General features: G+C 42.6%; 1 protein-coding gene and 1 pseudogene across 1 annotated transcript in view; both read left to right on the forward strand.

Moving 5' to 3' along the window:
* GFRA1 (GDNF family receptor alpha 1) overlaps positions 1–27,112 on the forward strand; it is a 316,795-nt gene that overhangs the window by 207,069 nt on the left and 82,614 nt on the right. Inside the window, exon 5 of the mRNA XM_061635904.1 lies at positions 26,736–26,845. Within this exon, the coding sequence (XP_061491888.1) occupies positions 26,736–26,845 (110 nt within the window). The remainder of the gene's footprint in view (positions 1–26,735; positions 26,846–27,112) is intronic.
* Positions 15,369–15,487, forward strand: LOC133389753 (5S ribosomal RNA; annotated as a pseudogene).

Raw genomic sequence — 27,112 nt, forward strand, 5'->3', positions numbered from 1 at the left:
AATTCAGCTTTTGTTAAGGTTGGGTTCTCATGCTTTGACATTTTAGTCAGCAATGTGCACTGCAACTACTGACAGCTGGCAGCCGGAGCATAGGCCTGGCAAAAACCCTTGCGCTGCAGTTCCCAAGGGCCCAGCAACCAGCAGGCTGTCAGGTGCTTGGGAGGTGCTGTATAAGGGACTTTGAGGGGTAGATTGGACAGCCTGTCATAATGATGTCATAATGATATCAGATGATTGAGAGGTAAGTTGTTATAGTTCGCAGATGTGGGAACAGATCACTATCTGGCCTGCCAGGCCAAAGAAGTTCCCCAGTCCTGTTTTATATGGTGCACAATGTCTGCAGTCGCTGCACCAGGTAAGCAACACCCTACGTGTGTTCCAAAACCATCTCTCAATAACCCTAAGGATCAAATCTCCCACTACTGAGACCCCTTCCCACCCCGGACATAACTTAGATGCAAGAGTATACTAACTGATCAGCAGAGGAATGGATCTCTTCTAATAAATAATTTCCCTTTTCATTAAGTCCCCAAGATCCTCCTTCTCCATGAGACCATGAAGAGCCAACGGCAGAGGAATAGAACCACTATACCATGTTCCTGACAGTTTTGTGGGCACACTTCTCTGTTTCTCCATTTTTTAGGGTTACGTATCTTGGACTCAAAGGAAAAAACTTGTTCCTTAAGAGCCAGGAATTCATTGCACTGACACAACTTTTGTGAAGGGCCATAGCAGAGTGGCAGAGCATCTGCGTTGCATGCAGAAGGCCCCAGGTTCAATCCCTGGCATGTCTAGGTAGGGCTGGGAATATCCTCTGCCTGAAACCCTGGAGAACTGCTGCCAGTCAGTGTAGACAGTGCTGCGCTGGATAGATCAATGGTCTGACTCAGTATAAGACAGCTTCCTGTGTTCCTAACTTCTGCCCAGAATAGGCAGATAGCCATACATTCCTCGTTCTTTCTCGTTCTTTTTTCCTTTTGCACCATGTAAATTGTGAGCCTTCAGGCAGGAACTTCTTTTTATAATTTAATCTCTGTTCAGTGCATAAAAAAAATTAGGCACTTTATAATCATTGTCGTCTTCAGTGCAAAACACTGGATAGTGCCCATAGTCCTGGTAGCTTCCTAACTTCATAGCTGCTTTGTCTAATTCAGAAGCTGTATTTATTCTTATAAAAGTTGTATGAATGGGTGTAGCTTGGGTTTTAAATTTACTGTATTGGGACCAGAGGCAGGTAGAATGGTCTCCTTGCTTGCCCTCTTGCTGTAACTTAATCTGTGTTGCTAGATTTCTTTTGTTCTCACAGATCTGTGGCTCCTTTGTAAAGTACCCTTAAACCTAGCCTTAGGGTTTCTGGGGATGGATTATTGCACAGAATTGTAGTTGGCAATCCTAGCATGATTTGGGTTTAGCTTGTACCTTTGTGTTTTCAAAAAGATGGAAAGACATGAGCCATACTTATCTTCCAGTTGCAGCCCTCAGTGTCTCGAGGTTTGATTTTGGGTTCAGCAGGAAAAAGGTTTTTTTAGTTGATTGGTTGTCTTACCTTCTACACCCTTGTAAATTATTAATGTGGTTAAATAAAATTACAGATGGAATGTATACCTAATTTAAAAAGCAAACAAATAGATGAGGCTAGGAGTTCAGTATTAATCCATTCATACTGTGTAATAAAGATTTGAGGGGAATGGGAAATACAGTACAACAAAAAGAACTCGATATCTCTTAAAATAAAAATGTAATTAAAGCATATTCACATCATGTCCTCCACAGCTGCTGTATACATAATGGTCAAAGGAAACAGCTTGGCTGCTGTGGAGTTAGAAGCAGCCAAAAACAGATATTTTTTCCCTTGGCTTGTTTCAGAATCCAGATGTGTTTTTGTACTTAAATAAATAAAACATAGTTATTAAAGATGAGTCTCTGCAGGTAGCATCATTAAGGACATTTTATGTCACATATGCCAGCTCCACACACCCCTTCTGAATAACCACCAAAATTTAAGATAATGAAACAACTTTCAGAGCACAGAATTTAAATGGCATTTTAAACTATATAAGCAGTGTGTTTTGTGGAGCTATTTCAAGGATCTTATGCAAATTTTCTTTGTACATTCATTGGGGTCTCCCTCAGACACAAAGAGCAAACAGGTGCGCAATGTGAATTTGGAAATCTGCTGTGAAAAGCACAAAGGAGGACTATATCCGAAGTGAACAGGAGACAGCTTACTCCCATATGCATATGCATATAAAATAGTAAACGTTGATTTTAATATCAGTTTCTTCATGTTTTGAAAATGGATAAGCTAGCTTTCCAACAGTTTGCAAAATAAAACATGCCATCATCTACAAATATTGAAGTCCTGCCCTGTTAATATACACTGACTAGCTATGCAAAACATATTGTGTCCCAGACAAGAGCCCTAGGGATGCTGTGATATGTTCCCAGCGCTTCCTTGCAAGTGAGCTTTTCCAGTGCTGTTCTAACTGGGAGAATTTTGTACAAAAAGATGTTCCCATCTATTATGCAAATGCAGAAGCTTGTTTGCACACTGAGGCTCTTCTGCTTGTAAAGCAGAGCCATGATCTAGCAAACCACATGCAGAGTTCTGTCCCATTACTGATGGAAGGGAAAACAAAACAAAACACATGACTGAGATCCTTTCCATAGCCAGAAATAGAAAAGTTCTGTTATGCTTGCAGTGCTCACATTTGGGGCATGACACATTTGTAGGGCTGCCTTTAATATTGGTTCAGAAACTGCAACTAGTGCAGAATGCAGCAGCTAGGTTTTTGAGTAATATGCCTAGATATAGACATGTAGCAACACTGTTAAAGGTGCCATACTGGCTGCCAATATGCCACCAGGCCAAATTGAAGGTTTTGGTATAATAATAATAATAATAAATTTTTATTTTTAGGCCGCCTATCTGGCCGAATGAACGGCCACTCTAGTATTAACCTATGAGAACCTAAGCATGTTGGGACCAGGTTATCTTCTCCCATACAGACTTGCCTGGTGGCTAAAGGAGGTCCTCCTTGTGCCATAGCCTGTAGACGCCCATATGTTGGTAATAGGGTTGCCAGGTCAGAAGCATCCCAAAACCTGAGATTTTAGGGGCGGGCCCAAGTGATGTTACGGGGTGGGCCCGAGTGATGTCATTAAGCATGATACATTAAGCATGAACCACAGTTGCTTGGAGCGTACAATTGAAAAAAAAATCTGACTGGAAATTAAGCTAGACATCTTAGCTAAAAGATGGAACCTGGATAGGGAACATTTAATCTAGCCTACTTCCTTTTGGCAAGAAGGGTTTACATGCCTTCAGGCCAGGCCAGGCACCAGAAGGCCACTGTAAGAAGAAAGGAGCCTAGTGTTGTGGAGATGTTAGATGGGAGCATTCGGGAGTAAAGATGGATGCCCCTGAAGGCTGCAATTCTAAACACACTTACTAAGGGACTAAGCCCCATAGAACTCAACAGGACTTACTTCTGAGTAGATATAGTTTGGATTGTGCTGTTGGTAAAGCTTGACTAGGGATTCTCTGCAAAGACATCCATATCCAAGCAGGGTTGGCAACCCCCTGCCTGGAATGCCCTGCCCTTATCTTTTAATGTGGCTGCTCCAAACTTCTTTACAGATTTGACCCTTCACTTCAGAAAAAGGTCTGAGAAATGAGTAAGAGTAAGAAGATTCTCTACCCTTTCTGTCTGCATAGATGCCCTCATCCCTCCCCTGCACCCAGCAGAAGCTCTGGGCCAGGTGGGACACAGTGGCATCTCATAGAGGACACCCTCCCCTTTCATGAGGTGTCCTGGCCCAGAGCAGATTTTGGAGTGGGCACCCCCAATTACTTATTTTTCCTGTATGTCTTTTTCTGCTTTGATTTTATATAGATGCCCTCTTCTGTGCCCTGCGCCCAGCAGAAGCTCTGGGCCAGGCAGATGCAGTGGCATCTCGTAGACACCCTCCCCTTTCCTGGGGTATATGATTTGTGCCATCCCAGAGCAGATTTCGGGGTGGGTACCCCCAGTTACTAATTTTTTTCGATGTGTTTTTGTCCATTTTGATTTTGCATTGATGCACACGTGCATGCCCGGTGCCCAGCAGAAGCTCTGGGCCGGAGGGGATGCACTGGCATCTCATAGAGGACACCCTCCCCTTTCCTGGGGTATATGATTTGTCCTGTTCCAGAGCAGATTTTGGGGTGGGCACCCCCAGTTATTTATTTTTTTCCTGTATGTTTTGGTCTGATTTGATTTTGCATAGATGCTCTCCTCCATGCCCTGCACCCAGCAGAAGCTCTGGGCCAGGCGGGACGCAGTGGCATCTCATAGAGGACACCCTCCCCTTTCCTGGGGTATATGGTTTGTCCTGTCCCAGAGCAGAGTTTGGGGTGGGCACTCCCAGTTACTTATTTTTTATGATTTTATGACATCATTATGTATTTATGATATCAGAAGCCTGATGATTTTGATTGCATAAATGTATTGTTATTCTTGACGGGGAGAGTCCCCCGATCACAGTGATATAGCATACAGGGTACCCCAACATATATTTTGGGGTTCAGAGACATGTTAAGTTTGGTTTGAAGTTGCTGTAGTTGTCAACTCTTTTTTTTTAGTGTTTTGAACGTTCAAGCAAACAAAGAACTGGGAACTAGGAACCAACTTCAGCGTCGTATCAGTTAAATAGATTAAACAGTCGCGGGGGTGGCGGCTGACATTTTGATGTATATCTTGGGAACCAGACCACCTAGAAACTTATTTTTTAAAAAAAGTTGAAGCTGAGAGTCCGGAGATTAAGGGGTGCTAGCCGGAGAGCTGGAGGGCCCCCCAAAAAACTGGAGACTCCAGCCAAAAAACGGAGACCTGGTAACTCTAGTTGGTAACCAGGAAAAGGGCCTTTTCTGTAGTAGACTCTCTAGTAGATTCTTCCCCAGAAATAAGGCATGCACCAACATTATTGCAATTTTGGTGCATGCTGAAAACATTACTGTTCACCATGGCTTTTGCTAGCTATTGGAGAATTTCCTGGTACTATGGTATGTTGATTTTTTTGACCAGTTGGATGTTATTTACTGTGTATGATTATTTTAACTGTATTTTGGTTTTTGCATTGTATTTTATGTTTTGTTAAATGCCACCTTGAGATGCCTGCATAACAGGTGGTATTTCAATATTTTTAAAATACAATACAGTACAGTCCAATACAACATTCACAGCTGCTCTGTGCATAAAAGCATAACATGCATTATGCTTTTTACAAACATAGGAACCTATTTTCTTTGCGGGGCAGGGGTCACATATTGTATCAGTGTGGCCAGTAGATCAAATGTTGTTTTGAATCTGGGTTCAGACCCAAGCTCAAACAAGTGACTCATTGATCTAATATTAAACTCTGCTCCTGATAATCAAAATGGGAATTATAGTGACCTACCACATAACATGCAAGGACAAGCAGTATAAAGATTTTAAAAGCACTTTGAACATTATAAATGCTGTATAAATGATTAATAGTCTACATCAAAGAAGAGATCATTGAAGCATGATATGACTTATGCCAACTATAATGTTCATGTATATTTTGAAACATTTTAAAAACATACATTATTTATTCAGTACAGAGCCTATTACATTTTATGCCACAATTTATGAATAAATCTACAAATGTGTACTGCAGGTTCCTTATTGAAAACGTGAGCTTTCATGTGTGAAACTCTTTCATTACCTATATTTCAGTTCCTCACATTTTCAAGTTATTGGAGCATTTACAGTGTGCAAAGAATGCAGGTCCAGGCCAAGAGGTTTTCCTGTAGAACATTCTCTTTCATGTACCTGCATTTGATCTTAGTGATTTGTTATGTACCCTGGTTTTGAATGTGTGGCAAATGGGAGCAGACATTTAGTGACTGCTTCTTTTATTCAGCTGCTGAACATGCAATGGAACTAAGCAGTCGGACATGCAGGAGGAAATAGTTCTCGAGTACTTTTTTAATGAGAAGTGGCCATGTAGACAACAAGAATTTTCGGGAAGTGCAGCAAGAAGGTTCTTTGACTGTTGCCGCAAAGTTGTTCATGTGGGTGGTCAGTCAAGGCTGACAGAGGCTCTTGCACAGCTGATATTCTATTCACTGAGAAGTAGCTTGTGGATTATGCCCAACAGCTCTATTTTCAGGCAATAAATTAAACAGCTTCCATAGTTGAGGATCATTGGGTAAATAGTATGATCTATGTAAGCCTTGTGGCTGTCTTGCTATTGAGAGTACACAGGAAATAAATACCTGCGTTTTTCCAGGTAAATTTCCTAAACATGGAGATGCAAACTAGGAAGCCGCCTTATATCAAGTCAGACCATTGGTCCATCCAGCTCAGTATCATTTACTCTGGCTGGCAGCAGCTCTCCGGGGTTTCATATACGGCTTCCAAGTCTTATCTGGAGATGCCAGATATTACACCTGAAACCTTTTCGCATGCAAAGCATGTGCTGTGCCACTAAACTACAGCCTTTCCCTTATGAAGTTTGTGCTATGCAATTGTATAAAGGATGGTGTACTTTTGGAGACCCTTTTAACTCTCTCTTCTCACACTTTGCCTCATTTTAACCAATACTAAATCCCACCTTTGTCACAACTTTCCTACCCTCTCCTTGTGACATGGTATACTTTGTGGATGGATCCTACAGCACCAAACCTATGGTATGGGTATAAGACATCACTGTGTGGATGTGCACTTTTGTAGTTGATAGCTAATAGTAGAATTATTATTGTGATGAAAATGTTTACCAGTGTGGCCAATCCAGACTGACAGTTATTGCAATAATGCACATCCATCATTGCTTTGCAGTGTCAGTAAAAGATGGTCATTTATTAACAGACTCCATAGCTTTCATGAAGAATGTGGTTTTAAGGGAGAACTTGCTGCTTTCAGTATCTATGCCCAACCTTTAAAATGAACAAAATATCCAGGCATTTCTTTCTTTTGTTTATAATCAAGGAGCTGGATCTGAAAAGGAAAAGAGGAATATGTTGGACTTTAAATGCAAAACAACATTTCACACTTCCTCCTTCCCAGTTTGTTCAGTTGCTTAACTTTGCTAATGTTCTACTGGAGAAGGTCAAGAAGATGAAAAGTCTGGCAAGATGGGGGTGATGGAGCCCTTTCAAAAGAGGGAAATTGCAAGCAAGAAGGCCAAAAAATGAAACCACCAAAAGTTGCACCTTGCTCTTTCCTTTATAATAGTTGGTCACACAGCTCAGCTTCAAGCTTTAGGAATCAGACACAGATTGTGAAGCAGTTCTGAAAATTTCACAATAGTGTTTTGCTCAGAAATGCAGAAGCTTCTTAAAACTGAAAATGTTCAAAATGAATGAATGCAGCTCATCAGATGCTACTTTGTAAGTAAATCATTAAAAATCAGTGTTCACATTAATATTTAGTCGTATTAACTTAGGCTCTGGTTTTTATTATATAACTCCTGGCTTTGCTGTCCTGAATGCAGTCATGCTATCTTAATCTCAAGCCCTGTTGAAACCACTGTGTGAACAATGACAATTTTGAGCCCTGCTTTGGGCAAGTCAAATGGCTTGAAGTACTTTGCAGGAGAAACATTTGCATAAAGTATTGTTTATTGGCATTCTTGGCTCACTGCAGTTTTCCCTTTTCTAAGAAGCATGGTGATCTAGAGAGCAATATTCTTCATGCCAGTGGTCACCATCAGGGGTTTATCTTGGGAACATCAGTTTAGCTAATTTCAAACTCTAATTTGTTTACACAATCAAGTGATTAAAGCAAGGCCCCAGAAGCAAGTTGGAAGCAAGATAAAGAGACCCTGGTTAATTAGATGCTTCTCTTTCATTGTGGAGTAAGTGACCATATGAATAGTACTTTGATCATTATCGCTAGCAGAGCTGAGTGGAATTTAGAATTTACTGCAAGCACAAAGTGACCTAGACTATTCTAAGATAGTAACCAGAGAACAGCTGATGATATTAAGCAGAAGTGTCTGTTTTTATCTTTTTGAGAACTGCCATACCAATGTAAAGAAAGATCAAAGCTTGGAAAAGTTACTTTTTTGAACTACAACTCTCATCAGCCCGATACAGTGGCCATGCTGGCTGGGGCTGATGGGAGTTGTAGTTCAAAAAAGTAACTTTTCCAAGCTCTGAGAAAGATAACACTGGATGACTGTTGGGATGGTCACTGCTTTAAAATGTGTAGCATGGTGGACATGCTTTCCATGCAAAAAGTGTCAACTTCAATCCATGGCAACTCCTAGTAGAACTTGGAAAATCTCCTGTCTGAAACTCTGGAAAGCTACTACTAGTAAGTGAAGACAATAATGAGCTAGGTGGACCAATGCTATAAGGAAGTGCCCTATATTTCTATGTACAAGGAGAATCTCTGATCAGGTGGTGAGCGAAGTATTATAACATGATAATAATGATCAACTCGTATACCTAGACTCATTGCAAATCTGTTCTACGGGACATAGGAAGCGGCCTTATTCAGATCAGACTGTTCGTCTATCTAGTCCAGTATTGGTTATTCTAGTCAGATGTAGCTCTCTAAGGCAGGGATTGACTGTCAGGATGTATGGTTGGGATTTTGATGGTTCTGAGAATGAGCTAGGAGAGGGGGGCAGCTGGGCTGAGGCATCTGAAGGGGAGGGGGAAGCTTCCCAGATAGAGGGGGGAAATCTTGAACAGACAACAGACTCGGTTCCCACACACTCCCCCCCTAGGAATGTGCTGCAGTTACAGACAGAGAGGGAGGAGGAGGACCAAGGCCGTTCGGCTGCAGAGAAGGGTAGAGAGAAATCGCCTGAAGTGTTGGGCCAACCCCCCCCCACTTCCTACCATCCTTTCCAAATCAGAAGGGGAGGAGGCAGCCGCCCCCCCATCGCCCCGCACCCGAAGACAGTTAAAAAGGCGCCAAAGAAAAGAGGAGGGAAGGGGCGTAGATGTGGGCAGTTTGAGGCGGAGTGAGAGGATCTGGGCCCGAAAGCCCCCTTGATAAGGGACGGGGAATGTTTGAAACTCTGTTCTATCAACTCTCTTCCATGCTGCAGTTTTTGGTTCATGTTAAGAGTTCATGAGGCGGAGAAGCCTATGTCTGGAAATTACTCTAATAAAAACTGATTTGCTTTCATCAAGTGATTCTGTTCTTGAGTCCCAACCCGGGCATGATAGTTTGATAGAACCAACTACTCAACCCTCCTTACTCCCGCCACTTGAATGTGACAAGATGGAAAAGGGAGCTGCTGGGGGGACAAACCCCACTTCTGAGACGGAAGAAGTGAAGCTACTGAGGTCGAGCGTGGCAGACCTACAGTCAGACGTACAAAGCCTGTTAGCAACTGTGAGAACCTTGAAATTGGACAACCAGAGCCTGAAATCCACAATAGATCGAATGCGGGCAGCCCCTGCAGCCGCCATGGCCAAGATACCAATTGGACTACCCCCCAAGTATGCGGGACTGAGCGACCAGCTCTCTACGTTCGTGGCCCACTGTGAGATGTACCTGGACATTAAGGATGCAGAATTCCCCAATGATGCTGCCAAAGTGGCATTTGTGATCAGTCTATTGGAAGGGGAAGCTGCCAAGTGGGTCACCCCCTATCTGATCAGAAAGGATGCCATCCTGGGCAGGTATGGAGCATTTATACAAGCCCTGACCGAAATGTTTCAGGATCCCCAAAGAGCCGAGACGGTGGCTAGGCAATTGAGTGCCCTGAAGCAGGGAAAAGGAGCTGTGCTGGAATACACCAATGCCTGTAAGATCTTATCCCAAGAGACTAGATACAATGACTCAGCACTGATGTTTATGTACCGAAGTGGACTGAATGCTGAGTGAGATATTGGATGAGCTGGCCAGAGTCGCACCTCCAACTGATTTGTCTGGACTAATCCAGCTGTGCCTACAAATTGATCACCGACTGGAAGGAAGACGGTTAGAGAGAAAACAAGAGGTGCAAAAATATTCAGCCTCAGTGTCCCGCAGTAAAATCCCTTCGACCCCCGGGACGTCAGGCAATGTGGGGGATGGCTCGGGGATGGCTCGGGGGATGGCTCGGGGACTAAGCTGTTGGAGAAGGAAAGAGACAGACGTCGCAGAGAACATCTCTGCTTTATTTGTTCCAAGCCAGGCCATCTAGCCAGGGACTGTGAACTGAAAGGAGACCGAACAGGGTCGTCGGGAAACGGAAGCACCCAGTCCTAGTGCAGGCCGGAGGACTGGGGGCAGCGCTGTGCAAAGGGCCTCCGTTAACCCATCCCCCGTAAAAGGAGTTCTGGTATTACCCATTAGGATTACAACTTCCACAGGAGTGCAGTTCCACTCAACAGCGTTGATCGACAGTGGAGCCTCTACAAACTTCATCGATACCGCCCTAGTCAAACACCATCATATCCCGTATTGGAAACTGGAAGCCCCCTTATCAGTGGAGATGATAGATGGCAGACCACTAAAGTCCGGGGGGGTCACTAGAGCCACTGAGGATTTGAAGCTAGAAATCCCGGGGCACGAAGAGTTCATTTCCTTGTGTGTATCAGACCTGTCTAACTTTGAGGTGATTCTGGGAATGCCATGGTTGATAAAGCATGACCCAAAAATAGCCTGGAGGGAAGCAGTTGTGTGGTTTACGTCCCAGTACTGCCACGAAAATTGTCAGCCAGAGAAAGCACTAAAAGCCCTAGCAGGAGCTGTGCAGGAGATCAAGGAGGTGACCCTCCCCTCGAAATACCTGGACTTTGAGGATGTGTTTAGTGAAACTGAAGCTAAGACTTTACCCCCCCCATCGGCCGTATGACTGCGCTATCGATTTGGTGCCAGGAGCGAGCATTCCTGCAGGCAAAATCTACTCCCTCACAGAACAAGAGAGAGTAGCTCTGAAAGAATTTTTGGAAAAGAACTTGAAGCGGGGATTTATTCGTCCCTCGCAGTCGCCTGCAGGAGCCCCCCTACTTTTCGTGAAAAAGAAGGGGGGTGAATTACGGCCTTGCAATGATTACCGCGCCCTCAACCAAATTACCATCCCGAACAGCTACCCCTTGCCCCTAATTCCAGAGTTATTAGATCGACTGCATTCTGCCACGATTTTCACAAAGTTGGATCTGCGGGGGGCATATAATTTGGTCCGAATGAAGGAGGGACATGAATGGAAGACGAGTTTCATCACCTCCTATGGTCAATTTGAGTACCAGGTCATGCCGTTCGGATTAAGTAACAGCCCAGGAGTGTTCCAGAAGTTCATGAACGAAGTGTTTAGGGACCTCTTGGACCAGTACGTGGTTTGTTATCTGGATGACATCCTGATATTTTCAAGGAGCCAGTCAGAGCATGACCAACACGTGAGAACTGTGCTGGGAAGGCTGAGAGAAAATCACCTATATGCCAAGCTGGAAAAGTGTGGCTTTGACCTGTCTTCCCTGGACTTCCTTGGATACCGAATTTCAGCAGGGGGAGTGGAGATGGATCCCGGAAAGGTGAGCTGTGTGTTGGATTGGGGACAACCGACCACCAAGAAAGACGTGCAACGTTTCTTGGGCTTCGCCAACTACTACAGAAAATTCATCCCGGGCTTCTCCAAACTAACCGCCCCCCTCACAGACTGTTTAAGGGGAAAAGGAAAGTTTCAATGGACAGATCAGGCAACAAGAGCGTTTGAAGACCTGAAAGAGAAATTCGCCTCCAAACCTATCCTACGCTTTGCTGACCCGACCCGGCCTTTCGTCGTGGAAGCTGATGCCTCGGACCGGGCGATTGGGGGGGTTCTCTTGCAGCCTGACAGGGGTGGGAAGGACCTACACCCGTGTGCATACTACTCTCGAAAGCTCAAGGATGCTGAGAAAAACTACACTGTGTGGGAAAAGGAACTTTTAGCTATCAAAGACGCATTCGAAAACTGGAGGCAATATTTAGAGGGGGCTCAACATCAGATAGAAGTAGGATCTGATCATAAGAACCTTGAGAGCCTACAGACAGCTCGGAAATTGAACCAGAGACAGATACGCTGGTCGCAGTTTTTCGCCAGGTTTAACTTCAAAATAAAGTACCACTCCCATACAAAAAATCAGAGGGCGGATGCCCTATCCAGACAACCCCAATACAAAGACGAAAAGGCTGACACCCCCCTCCAACACATCATCCCACTGGAAAAACTCACGTTAGGAGCCTGTCAGCCGTCCTGGGAAGAAGAGCTCAAGAGGGCCCAGCAGGGGGATCCAGACATACAACATTACATTCAGGAAATGGAGCAGAGCACGGACTCAGAAGTAAGTTTCCACTGGAGGGATGGGTTGTTGTGGTTTAAAACTGCCAGATATGTGCCAAAAGGGGACTTCAGACTCAGAGTATTGCGTCAATGCCATGACAATGTCACAGCTGGGCACTTCGGCATTTTTAAAACCATTCAAAATGTAGCCAAGGATTTTTGGTGGCCTCAAATGCGCAGAGATGTTGAGAACTATGTAAAATCCTGCGCCGTGTGTTTGAGGGCGAAGACAAGCACAGGAAGGCCTGCAGGGCTGTTGGAACCTCTAGCCACTCCAAAGGGGCCCTGGCAGGACCTCTCCATGGATTTTATAACCGATCTACCAAGGTCACAATGAATGACTACTATTTTGGTGATCGTGGATTCATTGACTAAAATGGCCCACTTCCTCCCTTGCTCTGGGGCCTTGGACGCCAAGTAGACGGCAAAGGTGTTCATAAAAGAGATTTACAGATTGCATGGGTTGCCAGACAGCGTCGTCTCGGATCGAGGCACCCAGTTCACAGCTAAGTTTTGGAAGGCAGTTTGGAAGCAGTTGAAAACGGAGCTAAGGCTCTCCACCTCTCACCACCCCCAGACTGATGGGCAAACTGAGAAACTTAACACAGTTTTGGAGAGATACCTGCGTTGTTACGTATCTTACCAGCAAACTGACTGGATTTCCTATTTACATGTTGCAGAGTTTGCCTACAATAATTCTGTGCACACCAGCACTGGGCAAACACCTTTCTTTGCTAATTATGGATTTCACCCCAAAGCTTTTCCCAGCCGCTCAGGCGGCGGGCCGGTACCCGCGGCCGAGGAGTTTCTCCAGGAATTACAGGCAGCCCAGCAAGTGTTGAAACAACAATTAGATGAAGCCAAAAGGGAATACAAAAGAGTTGCTGATCAACGTCGGTGTGAGGGGGCCCCCCTCAAGGTGGGCGATCAAGTATGGCTGTCAACCCACTTTCTTAACATGCCGGGTAAGTGCAGGAAGTTGCAGGATAGGAGAGTGGGACCCTTCGAGATCCAGGCTCAAATAAACCCAGTGGCTTTTCGTTTAAAGTTGCCAGAGACTTTTAAACTGCACCCAGTATTCCATCGTTCCTTGCTAACGAAGGACGCCCCCCCCCAGTGAGTTGAGGCCGATAGAATCTCCAGGGGCACCGATGTTGGTGGGGGGACAAACAGAGTTTGAAGTGGAGCAGATCCTGGACTCCAGGAGAAGGAGAAATCAGCTGCAGTATCTAATTCATTGGAAGAATTATGGGCCAGCCGACAGATCCTGGGAAAAGGCAGAAGACGTTCACACCCCCATTTTAGTGAGAGACTTTCATGAGAAATTCCCTCATCGTCCCAAACCAACAGGGTGGGAGGGAGTACAGCTTGGAGAAGGGAATGATGTCAGGATGTATGGTTGGGATTTTGATGGTTCTGAGAATGAGCTAGGAGAGGGGGGCAGCTGGGCTGAGGCGTCTGAAGGGGAGGGGGAAGCTTCCCAGATAGAGGGGGGAAATCTTGAACAGACAACAGACTCGGTTCCCACACACTCCCCCCCTAGGAATGTGCTGCAGTTACAGACAGAGAGGGAGGAGGAGGACCAAGGCCGTTCGGCTGCAGAGAAGGGTAGAGAGAAATCGCCTGAAGTGTTGGGCCAACCCCCCCCCCACTTCCTACCATCCTTTCCGAATCAGAAGGGGAGGAGGCAGCCGCCCCCCCATCGCCCCGCACCCGAAGACAGTTAAAAAGGCGCCAAAGAAAAGAGGAGGGAAGGGGCGTAGATGTGGGCAGTTTGAGGCGGAGTGAGAGGATCTGGGCCCGAAAGCCCCCTTGATAAGGGACGGGGAATGTTTGAAACTCTGTTCTATCAACTCTCTTCCATGCCGCGGGTTTTGGTTCATGTTAAGAGTTCATGAGGCGGAGAAGCCTATGTCTGGAAATTACTCTAATAAAAACTGATTTGCTTTCATCAAGTGATTCTGTTCTTGAGTCCCAACCCGGGCACGACATTGACAGTGTGGTGCTCACAGGTGCACATGTGCCCACGGAAGCCTCCCCTGCCCCCTCCCACCACTGAAATTAATCTTGAAAGAAGTATTCTATTATAGCCCTTTGAATAGATTGCAGTGTGTGATTGGTTGTGAATTGTGTGAGGTGCCCACAGCAATTTATTCATTTTGCAAATGTGTCCATGGCACCAAAAAGTTGATGATCCTTGCTCTTGGATCTCAGACAGAGGTCTTTCATATCACCTGCTGTCTGCTCTTTTTTAAACAGGAGATTCCATTAATTGAACATGGGATCGTCTGCATGCAAGCTTACTCTTCCACTGAACTATGATCTCTTCCCTACTACACACAACTGCCCATGCTAGAGGATTTTTAAAACAGAGATAGAATAGTAATTACTGTATTCCATCTTCAGTGTAGTTGGGTAGGATCGCAATTCTGAATCAACATGTTTCAAAAGCAACTACATAAATTCCTATTCATGCAAACATGTTGTTGTTTACCACAGGAGGTGACCTGGAAAACAAGTTATTGACTTGGAAGGCTGGTGCTCATTTCCTTGCCCTTTCTATGCATAATCTGTGAGCAATTTGCATGAAATTAGATACAAGGCTGTAGACATGTTGGACACAAGATCTCTGGATCTTTAACTCTTGTATTGCTTTTCAACTTTTAAGAAACCATTAATTACACGTTGCAAAGCCTATCAGGCCCAATTTCACTAGTTCCTAGTAGGTGACTCAAGAACCTGTTGATTGTTAGCTCAGAAAGACAAAACCTTGAGATAGCTTCCCTAAAGTGTGAAACAAGGTTCAAAGTACTAAAATGTGGAAAGAGAATATATCCAGGGATAGTTTCGCTTCTAATTTCTTACCTGTTCAGGCCTAATATTACTAATACTACTTCCAGTTTTTCTATGTGTCCAAAAGGACTGTGGGCATACTGGTTTGTTATGTTTGTTTGTTTGCTTGTTTTTGTTTCTTTATTAGAAAAATGACAATTGAGATTCCTTGGCTTTGATTTCTTGGTATTTTTAATTTGTGGTTCCTGAACACAATAAGATATAGTAGATGCTTCCTTTAATGTTGGGTAATCACTCTGTTTGACTATGGCCATACTACCCTGAACATGCCTGATCTTGTCTGATCTTGGAAACTAAGCAGGGTCAGGCCTGGTTAGTACTTGGATAGGAGACCAACTGGGAATACCGGGTGCCATAGACTTAGAGGAAAGCAATGGTAAACAACCTCTGAATACCTCTTACCATTAAAACCCTATGAATATATCCAAAAAGATTAATAGGGTCGCCTTAAGAGTAGTGGACCTGAAGGCATATAACAACAACAAATCACTCTGTTGATCACTCTGTTTTTCCATGATCTAACACTGATTGGTTAGAAGAACACTTACTGCTATAATTAATAGTACTGTTGCTAATGCTACTGTTGCTTGAAGCATATATATGTGGAAGAGCAAGCTAGTAAAATATTTGAGTGGGGAATGGTGATTAACAATAACATGACACCTTGTAGCAAGCCAGCTAATGAGCCTTAACTGGCACAGAGATTGGGATGGGGAACCTGTGCTTATCCCCAGATGATGAATGCATATCATCCTTGAGCATTGGCCATACTGGCTGTGACTGATGGGAGATGAAGTGCAACAATATCTGGAGGGCCACAGGTTCACCACTGCTGTAATAGGATCCAAACTAACATGCAAACTAGCCATTTGGAAATTCCTCTCCTTGTGAAAAATTGCATACCCACTTGTGTGGCTGAGTGTCCCAAACATTCAGTGCCACTTTTCAATGGGGTTAACATTTTCAAGGGAATAATTGAGGAAGGTTCCCACATTCCTAATAAAGACTTAGTTATCCATTTCTGAAAGTCAACATGAATGCAAGTGTGCCATCAAATGAGTCTCTGATGTAACTCACACTCACTTTGCTAACATCCATAAATTGACATCAGGGTGGATTTGGCTTATTGTTTATTGTAGTGCCCATCTGCAGGCAGTGTTAAGGAAAGAATGTCAGCTAATTCCACGATTACACTGTTCAGGATTTTCTAAAGGTTATTTATATCAGTCTGCATTAGAACATAGTACAAGATTATTTCTTTTGGCAGTTTATATATCATAACAGCTCAGTGAAAATCTAAGCAATGAAACTAAAAATAGAGTATGATGTTATGTTTCTCAGCAGAAAAATGAGATTCATGCTTGCATAAATAGGAATCTTAAATATCTTTACATTCATTTTGCATTCAGTTTTAAACGTTACCATATTTCTGTGCTAACTAAAAAAGGCAATTTCACTCTTCCAGTTTTTGAAGCGGAAGGTCAGTATGTTGGAAGAATTTGCATTGCAAAGCTGAACTTTGATTCCCCAAGGCTTTAAAATGAGTAACATAAAGAAAGTTTCATGGTGCATATTTCGTATAGATTTCCTAAATTAGCTGGCTCTGATCATTAAGACATGATCTTATGTTCTCACATATCTGTGTAGGCTGTATTTGTTGAAGTGCAGACTGTAAACCCTTCAAATACACACGTTCTTATAAATCACAAGAATTGCACCTCTACTGAATGACATCAGCCAGCCACTATTCAACATTTCTTCGCCTTCAAGAGCTGTCTAGGATTAAACTTTTCCCATTCATCATTCTACTATTTTTAATCAGTCATAATGAAATGTCAGCCTCCATTTCAAAGTACAGACTACTGGAAACACTATGATTATGACAAGTAACAATTCTGTGGTTGCCAGGCCCATTCTTCTTATTGCCAACTTTCCTTGAAAAGTCTGAAACTGGCACCGTTTTTTTTTTCAGAGTTGGCCCTCTGAAAATGTGGGCAACTATATATAATATGCTAGAACACAGATGGTTGTCAGCACAAATGAGAATTGGTCAAGGCTTTCACAACAATGCATCAACACGCTCCCTATTAAAACTCTTTCTAAAACATTTCAAGGGCCTACTGACACTGGTGATGTTATGTATTAATGCAGTAAAAGCCAGCTTCAAGCTCTAAGCTGAAATCGTATCCTGATGACGAAAGTAAAATAGAACTTTTTCATTTATTTTAATAGAGCTAGGATTTCATTGAGAGACTAAATCCAAGACCAGATTTACCATTGAATGAACTGAGATTCATGAATAGATTCATAGAGTCCCTACAGTGGAAACCATGTACACAAAGTGGCAAAAGGCTAAGATTAGATTCAGATATCTATGCACCTCCATCTGACTGGATCCACAGGTGTCTCACTCTTCTCATTGTTGTACTGCTGCTGTAATATGCAAGGGGGAATTTGCACAGGAAAGCTTTGCAAGCTCTGGATGCACATGTAGCATGTAAAAATGGCCAGCACAGGTCAGCAGCAGCAGCAGCACAATCACAGTTTCCAAGGAAGCTTAAGAAACTGGCAGTGGATGCTGTGATGGCTGAAGCCATTTGATGAACAACAAGAGGCTGGGCCTGAATAAGAATCCCAAGATATCTTGTGGTAGGTCCACTGAGAAGAAATCACTTTTGTAGTATTCCTCTTAGAATACATAGAAATAAAATGTATGTGGATATAATCATCAGTTACTAATGTGGAGGCAGACAGGAATGTACATGTCATAATTACATTGAATTAGAATGTAGGATCACTTTATGCGGCTAGTTAGACCCAAGGCTTATTCTGAGCAGAGATCACCAGGGCATAGCCATAGATTTGGAGCTTTATAATTTGAAAAAAATGGAGTATAGTGTGTGTAGAGATGTAGAGTTGTATAAAATTATGCATGGATTGGAGAAAGGAGATAGAGATAAGTTTTTCTCCCTCTCATAATGCTAGAACCCTGACTTAGGAACATAGGAAGCTGCCGTATACCAAGTCAGACAATTGGTCCATCTAGTTCAGTACTGTGTACACTGACTGGCAGTGGCTCTCCAGGGTTTCAAGCAGCAGTCTCCCTCAGCTGTACCTGGAGATGCCGGGGACTGAACTTCGGACCTTCTGCATGCAAACCAGATGCTCTCCCACTGGGCTATGGCCCTTCCCTATTGGCTTGTCCAGTGAAACTGAATATTGGACAAGTCAGGACAGACAAAAGGAAGTGCTTCTTCACACAGCACATAGTTAAACTGTGGAATTCACTGCCACAGTGGCCATTTACTTGGATGGCTTGAAAGGGGGGTTAGACAAATTCATGCATATCAATAGCTGCTTGTCACGATGGCAGTATACTACCTCTAGTACTGGAGGTGGTAAACCTCTGAAAACCAGTTGCTGGGGAGCACAAGTGGGTAGAGTGCTGTTGCACGGAGGTCCTTCTTTTGGGCTTCCCATATGCATTGGGTTGGCCATTGTGAGAAGAGGATGCTGGACTAGATGGCCTGATCCAGCAGGGCTCTTCTGACGTTAACTTATTTCTAAAATCCACAGCTGGACCTGGAGAATATTTATAAAATAATAATAACAAAGTGTCATTCTGAGCAACCAGAATGGCATCAAAGAAACTTGGGTGTAAGGCGACCGTGACTGCTAGGCAGTGAACTCTAGCTCCTATTGCTTTTAAAGAAATGTTTCTAAATAGGTGGTTGGCTCACAGAAGATCAGTCCCTGGAATCACCATTTAAAAGAATCAGGTAGCAGGTGATGGGAAAGCCTCTGCTTGAGACCCTTGGGTACCACTGCCAGTCAGAGTAGACAATATGGGGCTAATGGGAAAACTAGTCTAGCACCCATGGTGTAAGGCAGCTCTCTGTAAGTGGTTAAGAGAAGCTGAGAAAAATGTGCATTGTCATCTACAGTAAATATTCAGAACCCTAGCGATGCAATTTTATAGGGGAGTGTGTTTATAAATTTCTGGGTTACTCTATAGCAACATTTTCAGAGTAGTACACATTACAAGGTTAAATATAATACACTTCTTAGAGCAGTGTTTTCATCTGGGAAGACAGAATCACATTATAAATGTTTAAAATTAATGCAAGGAAGCAGAACACCACAAAACATGTTTAATATGGGATTATTTCCTGTGGAATGATTTCCAGATGTATTCTTACACTATCTTCGAGAAAATACACTCTGAGGGTTTTTTTTAAAGGAGAAAGATAAAGTCCTGTTTTTTGTCACAGTATCAGAAAATTGTCATTCTCATGCTTTATTAAATTATCCCAGGTTCATTATTTGCACCATATTTTTCAAAATTGTTTTGTTTCGCATAAAGGTCATTCCGGTAAAAATATTTTTCCACTGTGGACTGTAAATAATTTTGATTTAGACTTGCTTCTGAGGCTGGTAATTTCCCTTGATCCCATTGCAAAAATAGTAGACTAATATCTGATTTTGTAGAACTAAGGATTTTAATGCTCAGCAGTCATTGGATCACATCTTTGGCAGATTCTTCTGTCTGAATGTGCCAGACAACCATATTATTTGCCTATAGTGGTGAAGAGAAAATGTTATGTGGCTGTTTTAACTTCTACACAACATTTTTTATTGGAGCACAAAGAAATGAGGTACATGGTTGCTTATTTAGCCATTTCTACTATACCTTTCAACTCAAGGCTGATTGCATAATAAGGTAAAGATAAAATGCAATTATCCATACATTGCAGCATCTGAGATACACAAGATCCTGGCCACAAAAACAAGAGCTGTAGCCCAGGACATTGAGAGACAGTGGCACAGCTGGATAAGGAGGGGTTTTTTTCTCCATTTTTCACATTATATTGGCACAGAATGCTTCCTTCATCTAAAATGTGTCTCTTTATACAGTTTATACTAGTTTGTCATTTGAGCACCTCTACAGCAGTATGGTTGATATGGTTGATTCTAGTAGACATATTGGGATACGGAGAATCCTCCCTTAGTACTGTAGTGGCCCCCGAACTGTGGAACAGCCTCCCCGAAGAAGTACGCCTGGCGCCTACGCTTCTATCTTTTCGGCGCCAGGTTAAGACCTGGCTATGCTCCCAGGCATTTTAAGCGTTTATGTTATAATTTAATTTTTTTATTTTTTTATTTTTTTATTTTGTTGCTGCTTGTGTTTATTGTTTGTTGTCTGATTTTATTGTTGATATTTTGTATTTTAACCTTTTTGTACACCGCCCAGAGAGCCACTCGCTATGGGCGGTCTATAAATGAAACAAATAAATAAATAAAATAAGTACTATTGGTTATACTAGATCAGCCTTTGCCAATTTAGTGTCCTCAGGTGTTTTGGACTATATCTCCCATCAGCCCCAACCTAATGGGAGCTGTAGTCCAAAACGTCAGGGGGGGCACTGGGTTGATAAAGGCTGTTTAACTAGTTGGTGTATCTTGGTCCACACTGGATGGTCCTTTGGCCTGACCCAGCATGGCTCTTTTTAGTTTCCCATGTACTTTGATTCTGTGCTTCCTCATATTTTCATTTTTTTTCTGATTAAGATGACTTTTATGCACGCTCATGTACTTAGTCTGATATCATCCTTCTTGAAACTTCTGCTGTTCTTTATTATCAGTTTTGATGCAACATTCCTCTTCCGTAAAGCTGCTCTGCCTGCCAAATGGTGTCTAGACACTTGAACAGATTTGGCAAGTTATTAGTGATTTCACTTCATGCCCTTGTTGTCAGAAATGGGAGACAACAGAAAATCTTTCTCACAAGCCCAAAAGGAAAGCTTTTGCTTCGCTTTGCTTATGCAGAAATTACTGTCTACCTTCTCTATTAGCAGGAAAGACTAATCCATTAAGGTGAATGAGGCACTGCCCCACCAACCTTGATCTGCTTTCAGCCAGCCCCCATCTGTCTGTGCCTTCTTACTTACAAACAGTCCAGGGGGTGACCCTGGCTGTCAGTGTCCTCCTCTTTATTCTCAGTGTTGCTCTTGTAGAATGCTGCAGCAGCAGCAGGAGAACACAGCTAGTTAATTGATTTTGCATGTCATTGGCTCCTTTCAGGCCTGGTGCCAGGCATGGCCCTTGGGCACCAGCCTGGCCCCAGCACCTGCCCTCACACCCCACCTACCTTTCCCTTGAAGTGAATGCTGGCTGCGCTGTGTGTGCATGTCTGCCATCAACCAAGATGATGGCAGGGGCATTAGCCCCTTAGGGAAGCATGTGCCCACAGCGAAGCATGTGCCCGCAGCGCAGCCAGTATTTACTTCAAGGGAAAGGTAGGTAGGGCATGCAGGTGGGCGTTGCAGACCTGCACAGTAGTGGGGGGGTGGGAGCCCCCTTCCTGCGATGTATGGCAGGGTCAGGAGCCATAGAACATGGAAGGGAGTGCTACCACCCTAAGGAGGGGTCCATGGCCACAGCCTGACGTGGCTGCCATCTGGCACCTACCCTGTCTCCTTGTCTTCTGCCCTACCAGGCCCCCTGGGTCCAGCCACTACTGTGCACTAGGCAAACATGAGCCATAGTCACTACTCTTTTGTTCCTCTCCTTGACTGCCCACCATCTTCTGAAATCAAAATCTAATTTTTGACCCCAGTCTACTAATCTAATCTAATCCTGTCTTCCTGGGTAGGATCAACAGATTCACATAATGTTCTTTTCACTTTACCATATATAAATCACACACAGAGACAGATCCATCTACCCACCCAGATTGCAATTTTTGTTACTAGGGTTCTTGTTCATAAGAGTATTGTTTCTAACCACACAAACTGTGTAGCAAGTAAGCTTAAAATCTGCTCTGTTACTAATCACCTGTAGATCCGTCAAGGTCTACATCAATAAATTCCAAAAGGAGAAAACATTCATAGAAATTTTGTGAAATTTGCTGGAGACAGAGGCCTTAGTTCTTTTCAAATGTATAACACATACTTTACAAATAACATACACAGGGGTTGCCACAGTTCAGTTGAGCAACCATAAGAAAGGCCAAAGTGATAATTGCTTCAGATAATTTCCAAACATCAGTAAGCTTTTCAAGAACTCTGAATAAAGAAAAGTTTAAAGGTCTCAACTATTTTGTTTACAATGGCATCACATTTCAATACAAACTGATATTTGTGTGGAAATTTAATAAGTATCATTTTCTGTTGTGAATGAATGGATTTCCCCCCCTTTCCATTATTATTCTGTGTTTTTGTTCTGTTCCACATCCTGCTCTACCTTCCTTCCAATTTAACATGGAGAATTCCTAAAATTAATTCTAGTATTAGCAATAGCAGGACAGAAAGGGTTAAGGTGAGCATGGTGCAAATGCACCAGCAGAGTCAATCCCACACTTCTGCTGGCACATTTCCATTGAGCCAGCCTTGCCACCACCTCCGTCTTCATCCCAATACGCAGCAGTGACTCAGCCAGAGGGAGGTCAGGTAAACAGTACAGTCCCACCACACCATCCACTGCTGATCAGTGCATATGCCACTGGATGCCGTTTTCAGTTTTTTCTGGTCATTCATTTCTTTTTCTTTTCCAGGCAGGTTACTGATGCACACAAATACTTCTGTGCATTGATTAAACACAGCACAAAATGAAATCTTGATGCAGTCAGGCTCACCATCACATTAAGATTTGGTTTTGCACCGTGTTTCAGTGCACTTGTGCACATTACAAACCTGAATGGGCAAGAAACAGACTCATGTGAAAAAAGGGCTTGTGGAAGCTGCAGTAAACTGTACCTGAACTATGTCCAAAGCACATGAGTCGAGGATTGTTAACACTCTGTGCTAGTCTGCAAACAAGGCCAGGGAATTTGAGTACTGAGAGATATTTTCATAAGGACAATATTGTAAGCATCCTTCTTCCTGACTCCAATGATTCACAAAAGGAGCATCAGAATAAAATTCATAAGTTATCCAAATATTTTGTCCATCTCTGTTGGATCAGTGCTAACCTACTTCCTTCAGTGTTTTGCATCCTACAGTCCCAAGGTCAACAATACATTATAAAACTCAATCAAACATATATTGTTCTGCCTCGTAGGATGCTGTGCCCTGGTATGAACTATGAACATTGAAGATTTCTGGTTGAATGGGTTCCTGCTCCTAGACGATTAGTAGAGCTTCATATGCATTTAAGATTAGAAGATCCTTTGAACTTTTGCAAGCTTGGACATCCATCTCCAATCCACTCAATAAAGCACATTAACTTTCTTTACAAGGATAGATCAAATGATAATAGCAAACAAAATTAATTAGTCTCCAGAGGCTCTTCCTTTAAAAAAGTGACAAGAATCTACAGATTTTTTGTTTTTGATTTCCAATGGTAAAATGCATATAAAGGAAAACTACATAAAGTGACAGCTGAGAAACAGAAATACTCAGGTTCTCTGGAATCATTACTTTTCACAGCCATTTTTCAGATTAAGGATGCACTTTGGCAGGACATTCTCCTGAACAAGTTCCATAGAAGGAATGGAAGCAACACAGAAGCATGGTACTTTGTACTGAGTTGTGTCCCAAAATATCAAACAATTTCTTTGATAATTATATTTAAGTTTATAATATTGCTTCCATTTCATGGGTGTAAAATTTGATGGTGAACTATTGTTTTAGTGGGCAGGAAGTAAAAACAGCTGTAGGTTTGCACTTGAGTAGGAAATCTAAATAATTAAAATAATAATAATGGGTCAAGGTAGAAACGGAATGGTTAACAATAGAGTAGCAAGTTCTTGATTTATGTACATCTTTAGAGAGTGTCACTATTAATTTATATATATATCCCGCCCTTCCTCCCAGCAGGAGCCCAGGGAGAGATCTATGGGAGCGATACTGTATTTCAGGCTAGCTGTGAAGTTGGGAGGGTAGAAAACATAGCTCAGTGGTAGAGCACATGCTTTGTATGTTTAAGATCCCTGGTACTTCCTGTTAAAAATAGTCTCCACTGAGAAAGTCCTCTTACTGCCCGAGACCTAGGAGAGCTGATACCACTCAAGGGAGTATTCAGACATCCGCTCCACAACATGCTTAGTGAATGTATGAGGAAGCAGAATCACATCTGCTAGCCCTATTCCATTTATGCATGCTCTAGGCTCACATCCCTTGGAGCTGAATGGGTCTAGATGAGAAAGGGATGGGCAGATGAGATCACTTCATGCGTTGAGGGAAATTCTTCTTTTCTCAGTACTCCAAGCATACAAGCTTGTTTGTCTTACTCATCTTGTAATCCTATGCAAAGTTCAGCAGGCACACCTCTTTGTATCTCACAGCTATAGTAATTAAGCCACAATGCCAGTGATGTGCCTTCAGTGAGAGAACTGCTTGCAGAACTTTAGTTTCCTGATGCTCAATTTTGTACATATTGTGTCTTTGAGATGTACCTTTGCAGGGTGTGTGTGTGTGCTATTTTCCTGCAGAATATTAAACTTCAGCTCATCTTTCATTTATTACATTGTCAGCCATTTATTTCATTAACAGCCTAATCCTGTGAGCACAGCATGTCACAGGATTGGGGGTAAGCACAGCTGTATTAACTCTGCCCTATAAAAAAAAATCCCAACACCAAAACTAAATTCTGTCTTGAGGTTAACTGAATTCTCTGCCAAGAAAGTTTTGTTCATTAATCTGCATACTTTATGCCAATGGAACATCTTTGCTCCATATACTTAGTATAATTCTGTGTTTGCACTGACCATGAGGAAGGAAAAGCTATTAAAGGTGCCGAAGCCCCATTCCTCTGATAACTAGAACTCAAGAACCCTCTTTCCTGGAGATTTCAACAAACTTTGCAACCATTAAAGGGGTAGAAACATTTTAAAAATAAAGTTGAATATCAGATTCTTTTTTAGCCCAGTGCTATCCATATTTTGCATCTGAAGGCCTGCTCTGTGTCCCCCACCAGCTGAAATGCAGCATATGCCCAGAATGGGCAGGGCCTTCTCATTAGTGATACCAGCTTTCTTGAACTCCCCCAGTAGGGATTCTGGCAGTGTTACAAGCCCAGGCTTGTGGAATGTTCTTCCATAAGAGATTCATTTCTATGCTGCCAGATTTACACAGAAAGCTCAAGGGGAAGAAAATGTCATTTATTTCACAGTTAGCCAGTGATCTATGATTTGGGGTTTCATGTTGTTTTTATTGTATATACATTTGTTGTGCACCACTTTGATTTTTTTTATGAAACTGGGGTATTTAAGTATTTTCATAAATAAATAGATACCCTCCTGGCCCCAACATTGTGCACCATTATGTGCCTGGCAGAAGCTGGCTTTCAAAAACAAAAGGCTTTTGGAATTGGCTGGTGTTTGTTGTTGTGTTGTTGCTGCTGCTGTTCTCTTGCTACTGCATTAGGGATTGTTTTCTATTTGCATTGATTAATGCTGCTGCGTTGATTTGATCAGGCTATCCTTCTCTGAATATTTCTGTTATCTCCAGGTTTTTTTATTAATTGTTTTACAGGCTAATGTTTATTGTTTTAACTGTTTTGTTGATAGCCGCTCTGAGGTCATTTGAAAGACAAAGCGGGATATACATTTCAAAAATAAAACAAAATAAATAAAACAAATAAGATGAATAAGACAGTTGCTCAGTAGTCCCATAGTCACTTTATGTTGTTGTTGTTATGTGCCTTCAAGTCGATCACGACTTATAGCGACCCTATGAATCAGTGACCTCCAATAGCATCTGTCTGTTCAGATCTTGTAAGTTCAGGTCTGTGGCTTCCTTTATGAAATCGTCACTTTCTAGTACATACAATTTCATACTATACTCACTTTGTATGCACACAGGTGCTGGATTGGGATGCCAAATTCAGAACGCACTATACTTGGACACCACTGCATGTAATCGCAGGTTGCACATTGCCACAATTTTAAGGATCCCTTCCTCTGCCCTAAGCATTACCACAGTGGCAGTTGTCAGTGCTGATGTGTTGATGTTTTTCTCGTGCACTTAAGAAGTGATGAGCTGATTCTGTTCTGAATCAGTTCATTTGGGGGTGCAATAGCCTTTTTATATGAGTGAAGCTGTACAGCACCAACGTTAATACAGTTGTGCACTTTTCCTGGTTTTGTAAGTGAAACAACTTCAGGTGTTTCAAATGCCAAGTGAGGAAGCTCTGCATGACCATTTGAAGGCTGGCACTGTAACTATTAATCATGCAAACCACTTAACAATGAAGCTCCCAGACCTACCCTACACCATCAATTAACTCACTTGCTTGGATAGACGTGGTTTCCTCCTTACAAATTTCAAACTCTGATGAAAGAATCTCACCAAGCAGACACTTCACCAATGAATTTATCTGTTGCCTATCCTTAGCAGGAGCATTCTGAGTGCTCTGTCTTGTATAAAATGTATATTTTCCAGAGCTGTAGTTGTTGGATTTTTTGCTCATTTATAGCTTAACACTTCTTTACTAGGCACCATTGAGATAAAATGCTGTGTTTAAAGAAGGCACTCTTAACAGTTTGAATGTGTACAGTATATGTGTGTAGAAGAGAATTAAATATTGACAAAAAGAGAGAAGAGTGCAAAAGGTAAGACCGCCTGGAGGCTTGATTTTTAAATATCTTTTCTTTTCTTACCACATCGCAGATCTCGCCTTGCAGATTTTTTCACAAACTGCCAGCCTGAGTCACGGTCTGTTAGTAGCTGTCTGAAGGAAAACTATGCTGACTGCCTCCTTGCTTACTCCGGGCTTATTGGTAAGGTTTGTTTTCTCTGGGTTTTCTCTTTTGGGGGGGGGTATAGGAAATGAGGCTTCGTTTGGAATATGGTATGAAAATGAAACAAAAAGGTAGGAAAAACTCCAGCAACATCCCAGGCACCTTGAAGATTTCATTGCAAACCAGAAATAAAATAAATACTCATGCCCAAGACCTTCATCAGCTTTGTGTAAGCACAGTACCTGGACACAATCACTGTGTAGCTCAGGTCTTAAAGTTATTTTATTTTATTTTATTTTATTTTGA

This window comes from Rhineura floridana, chromosome 7 (assembly GCF_030035675.1).
Source record: "Rhineura floridana isolate rRhiFlo1 chromosome 7, rRhiFlo1.hap2, whole genome shotgun sequence".
NCBI lineage: Eukaryota > Metazoa > Chordata > Lepidosauria > Squamata > Rhineuridae > Rhineura > Rhineura floridana.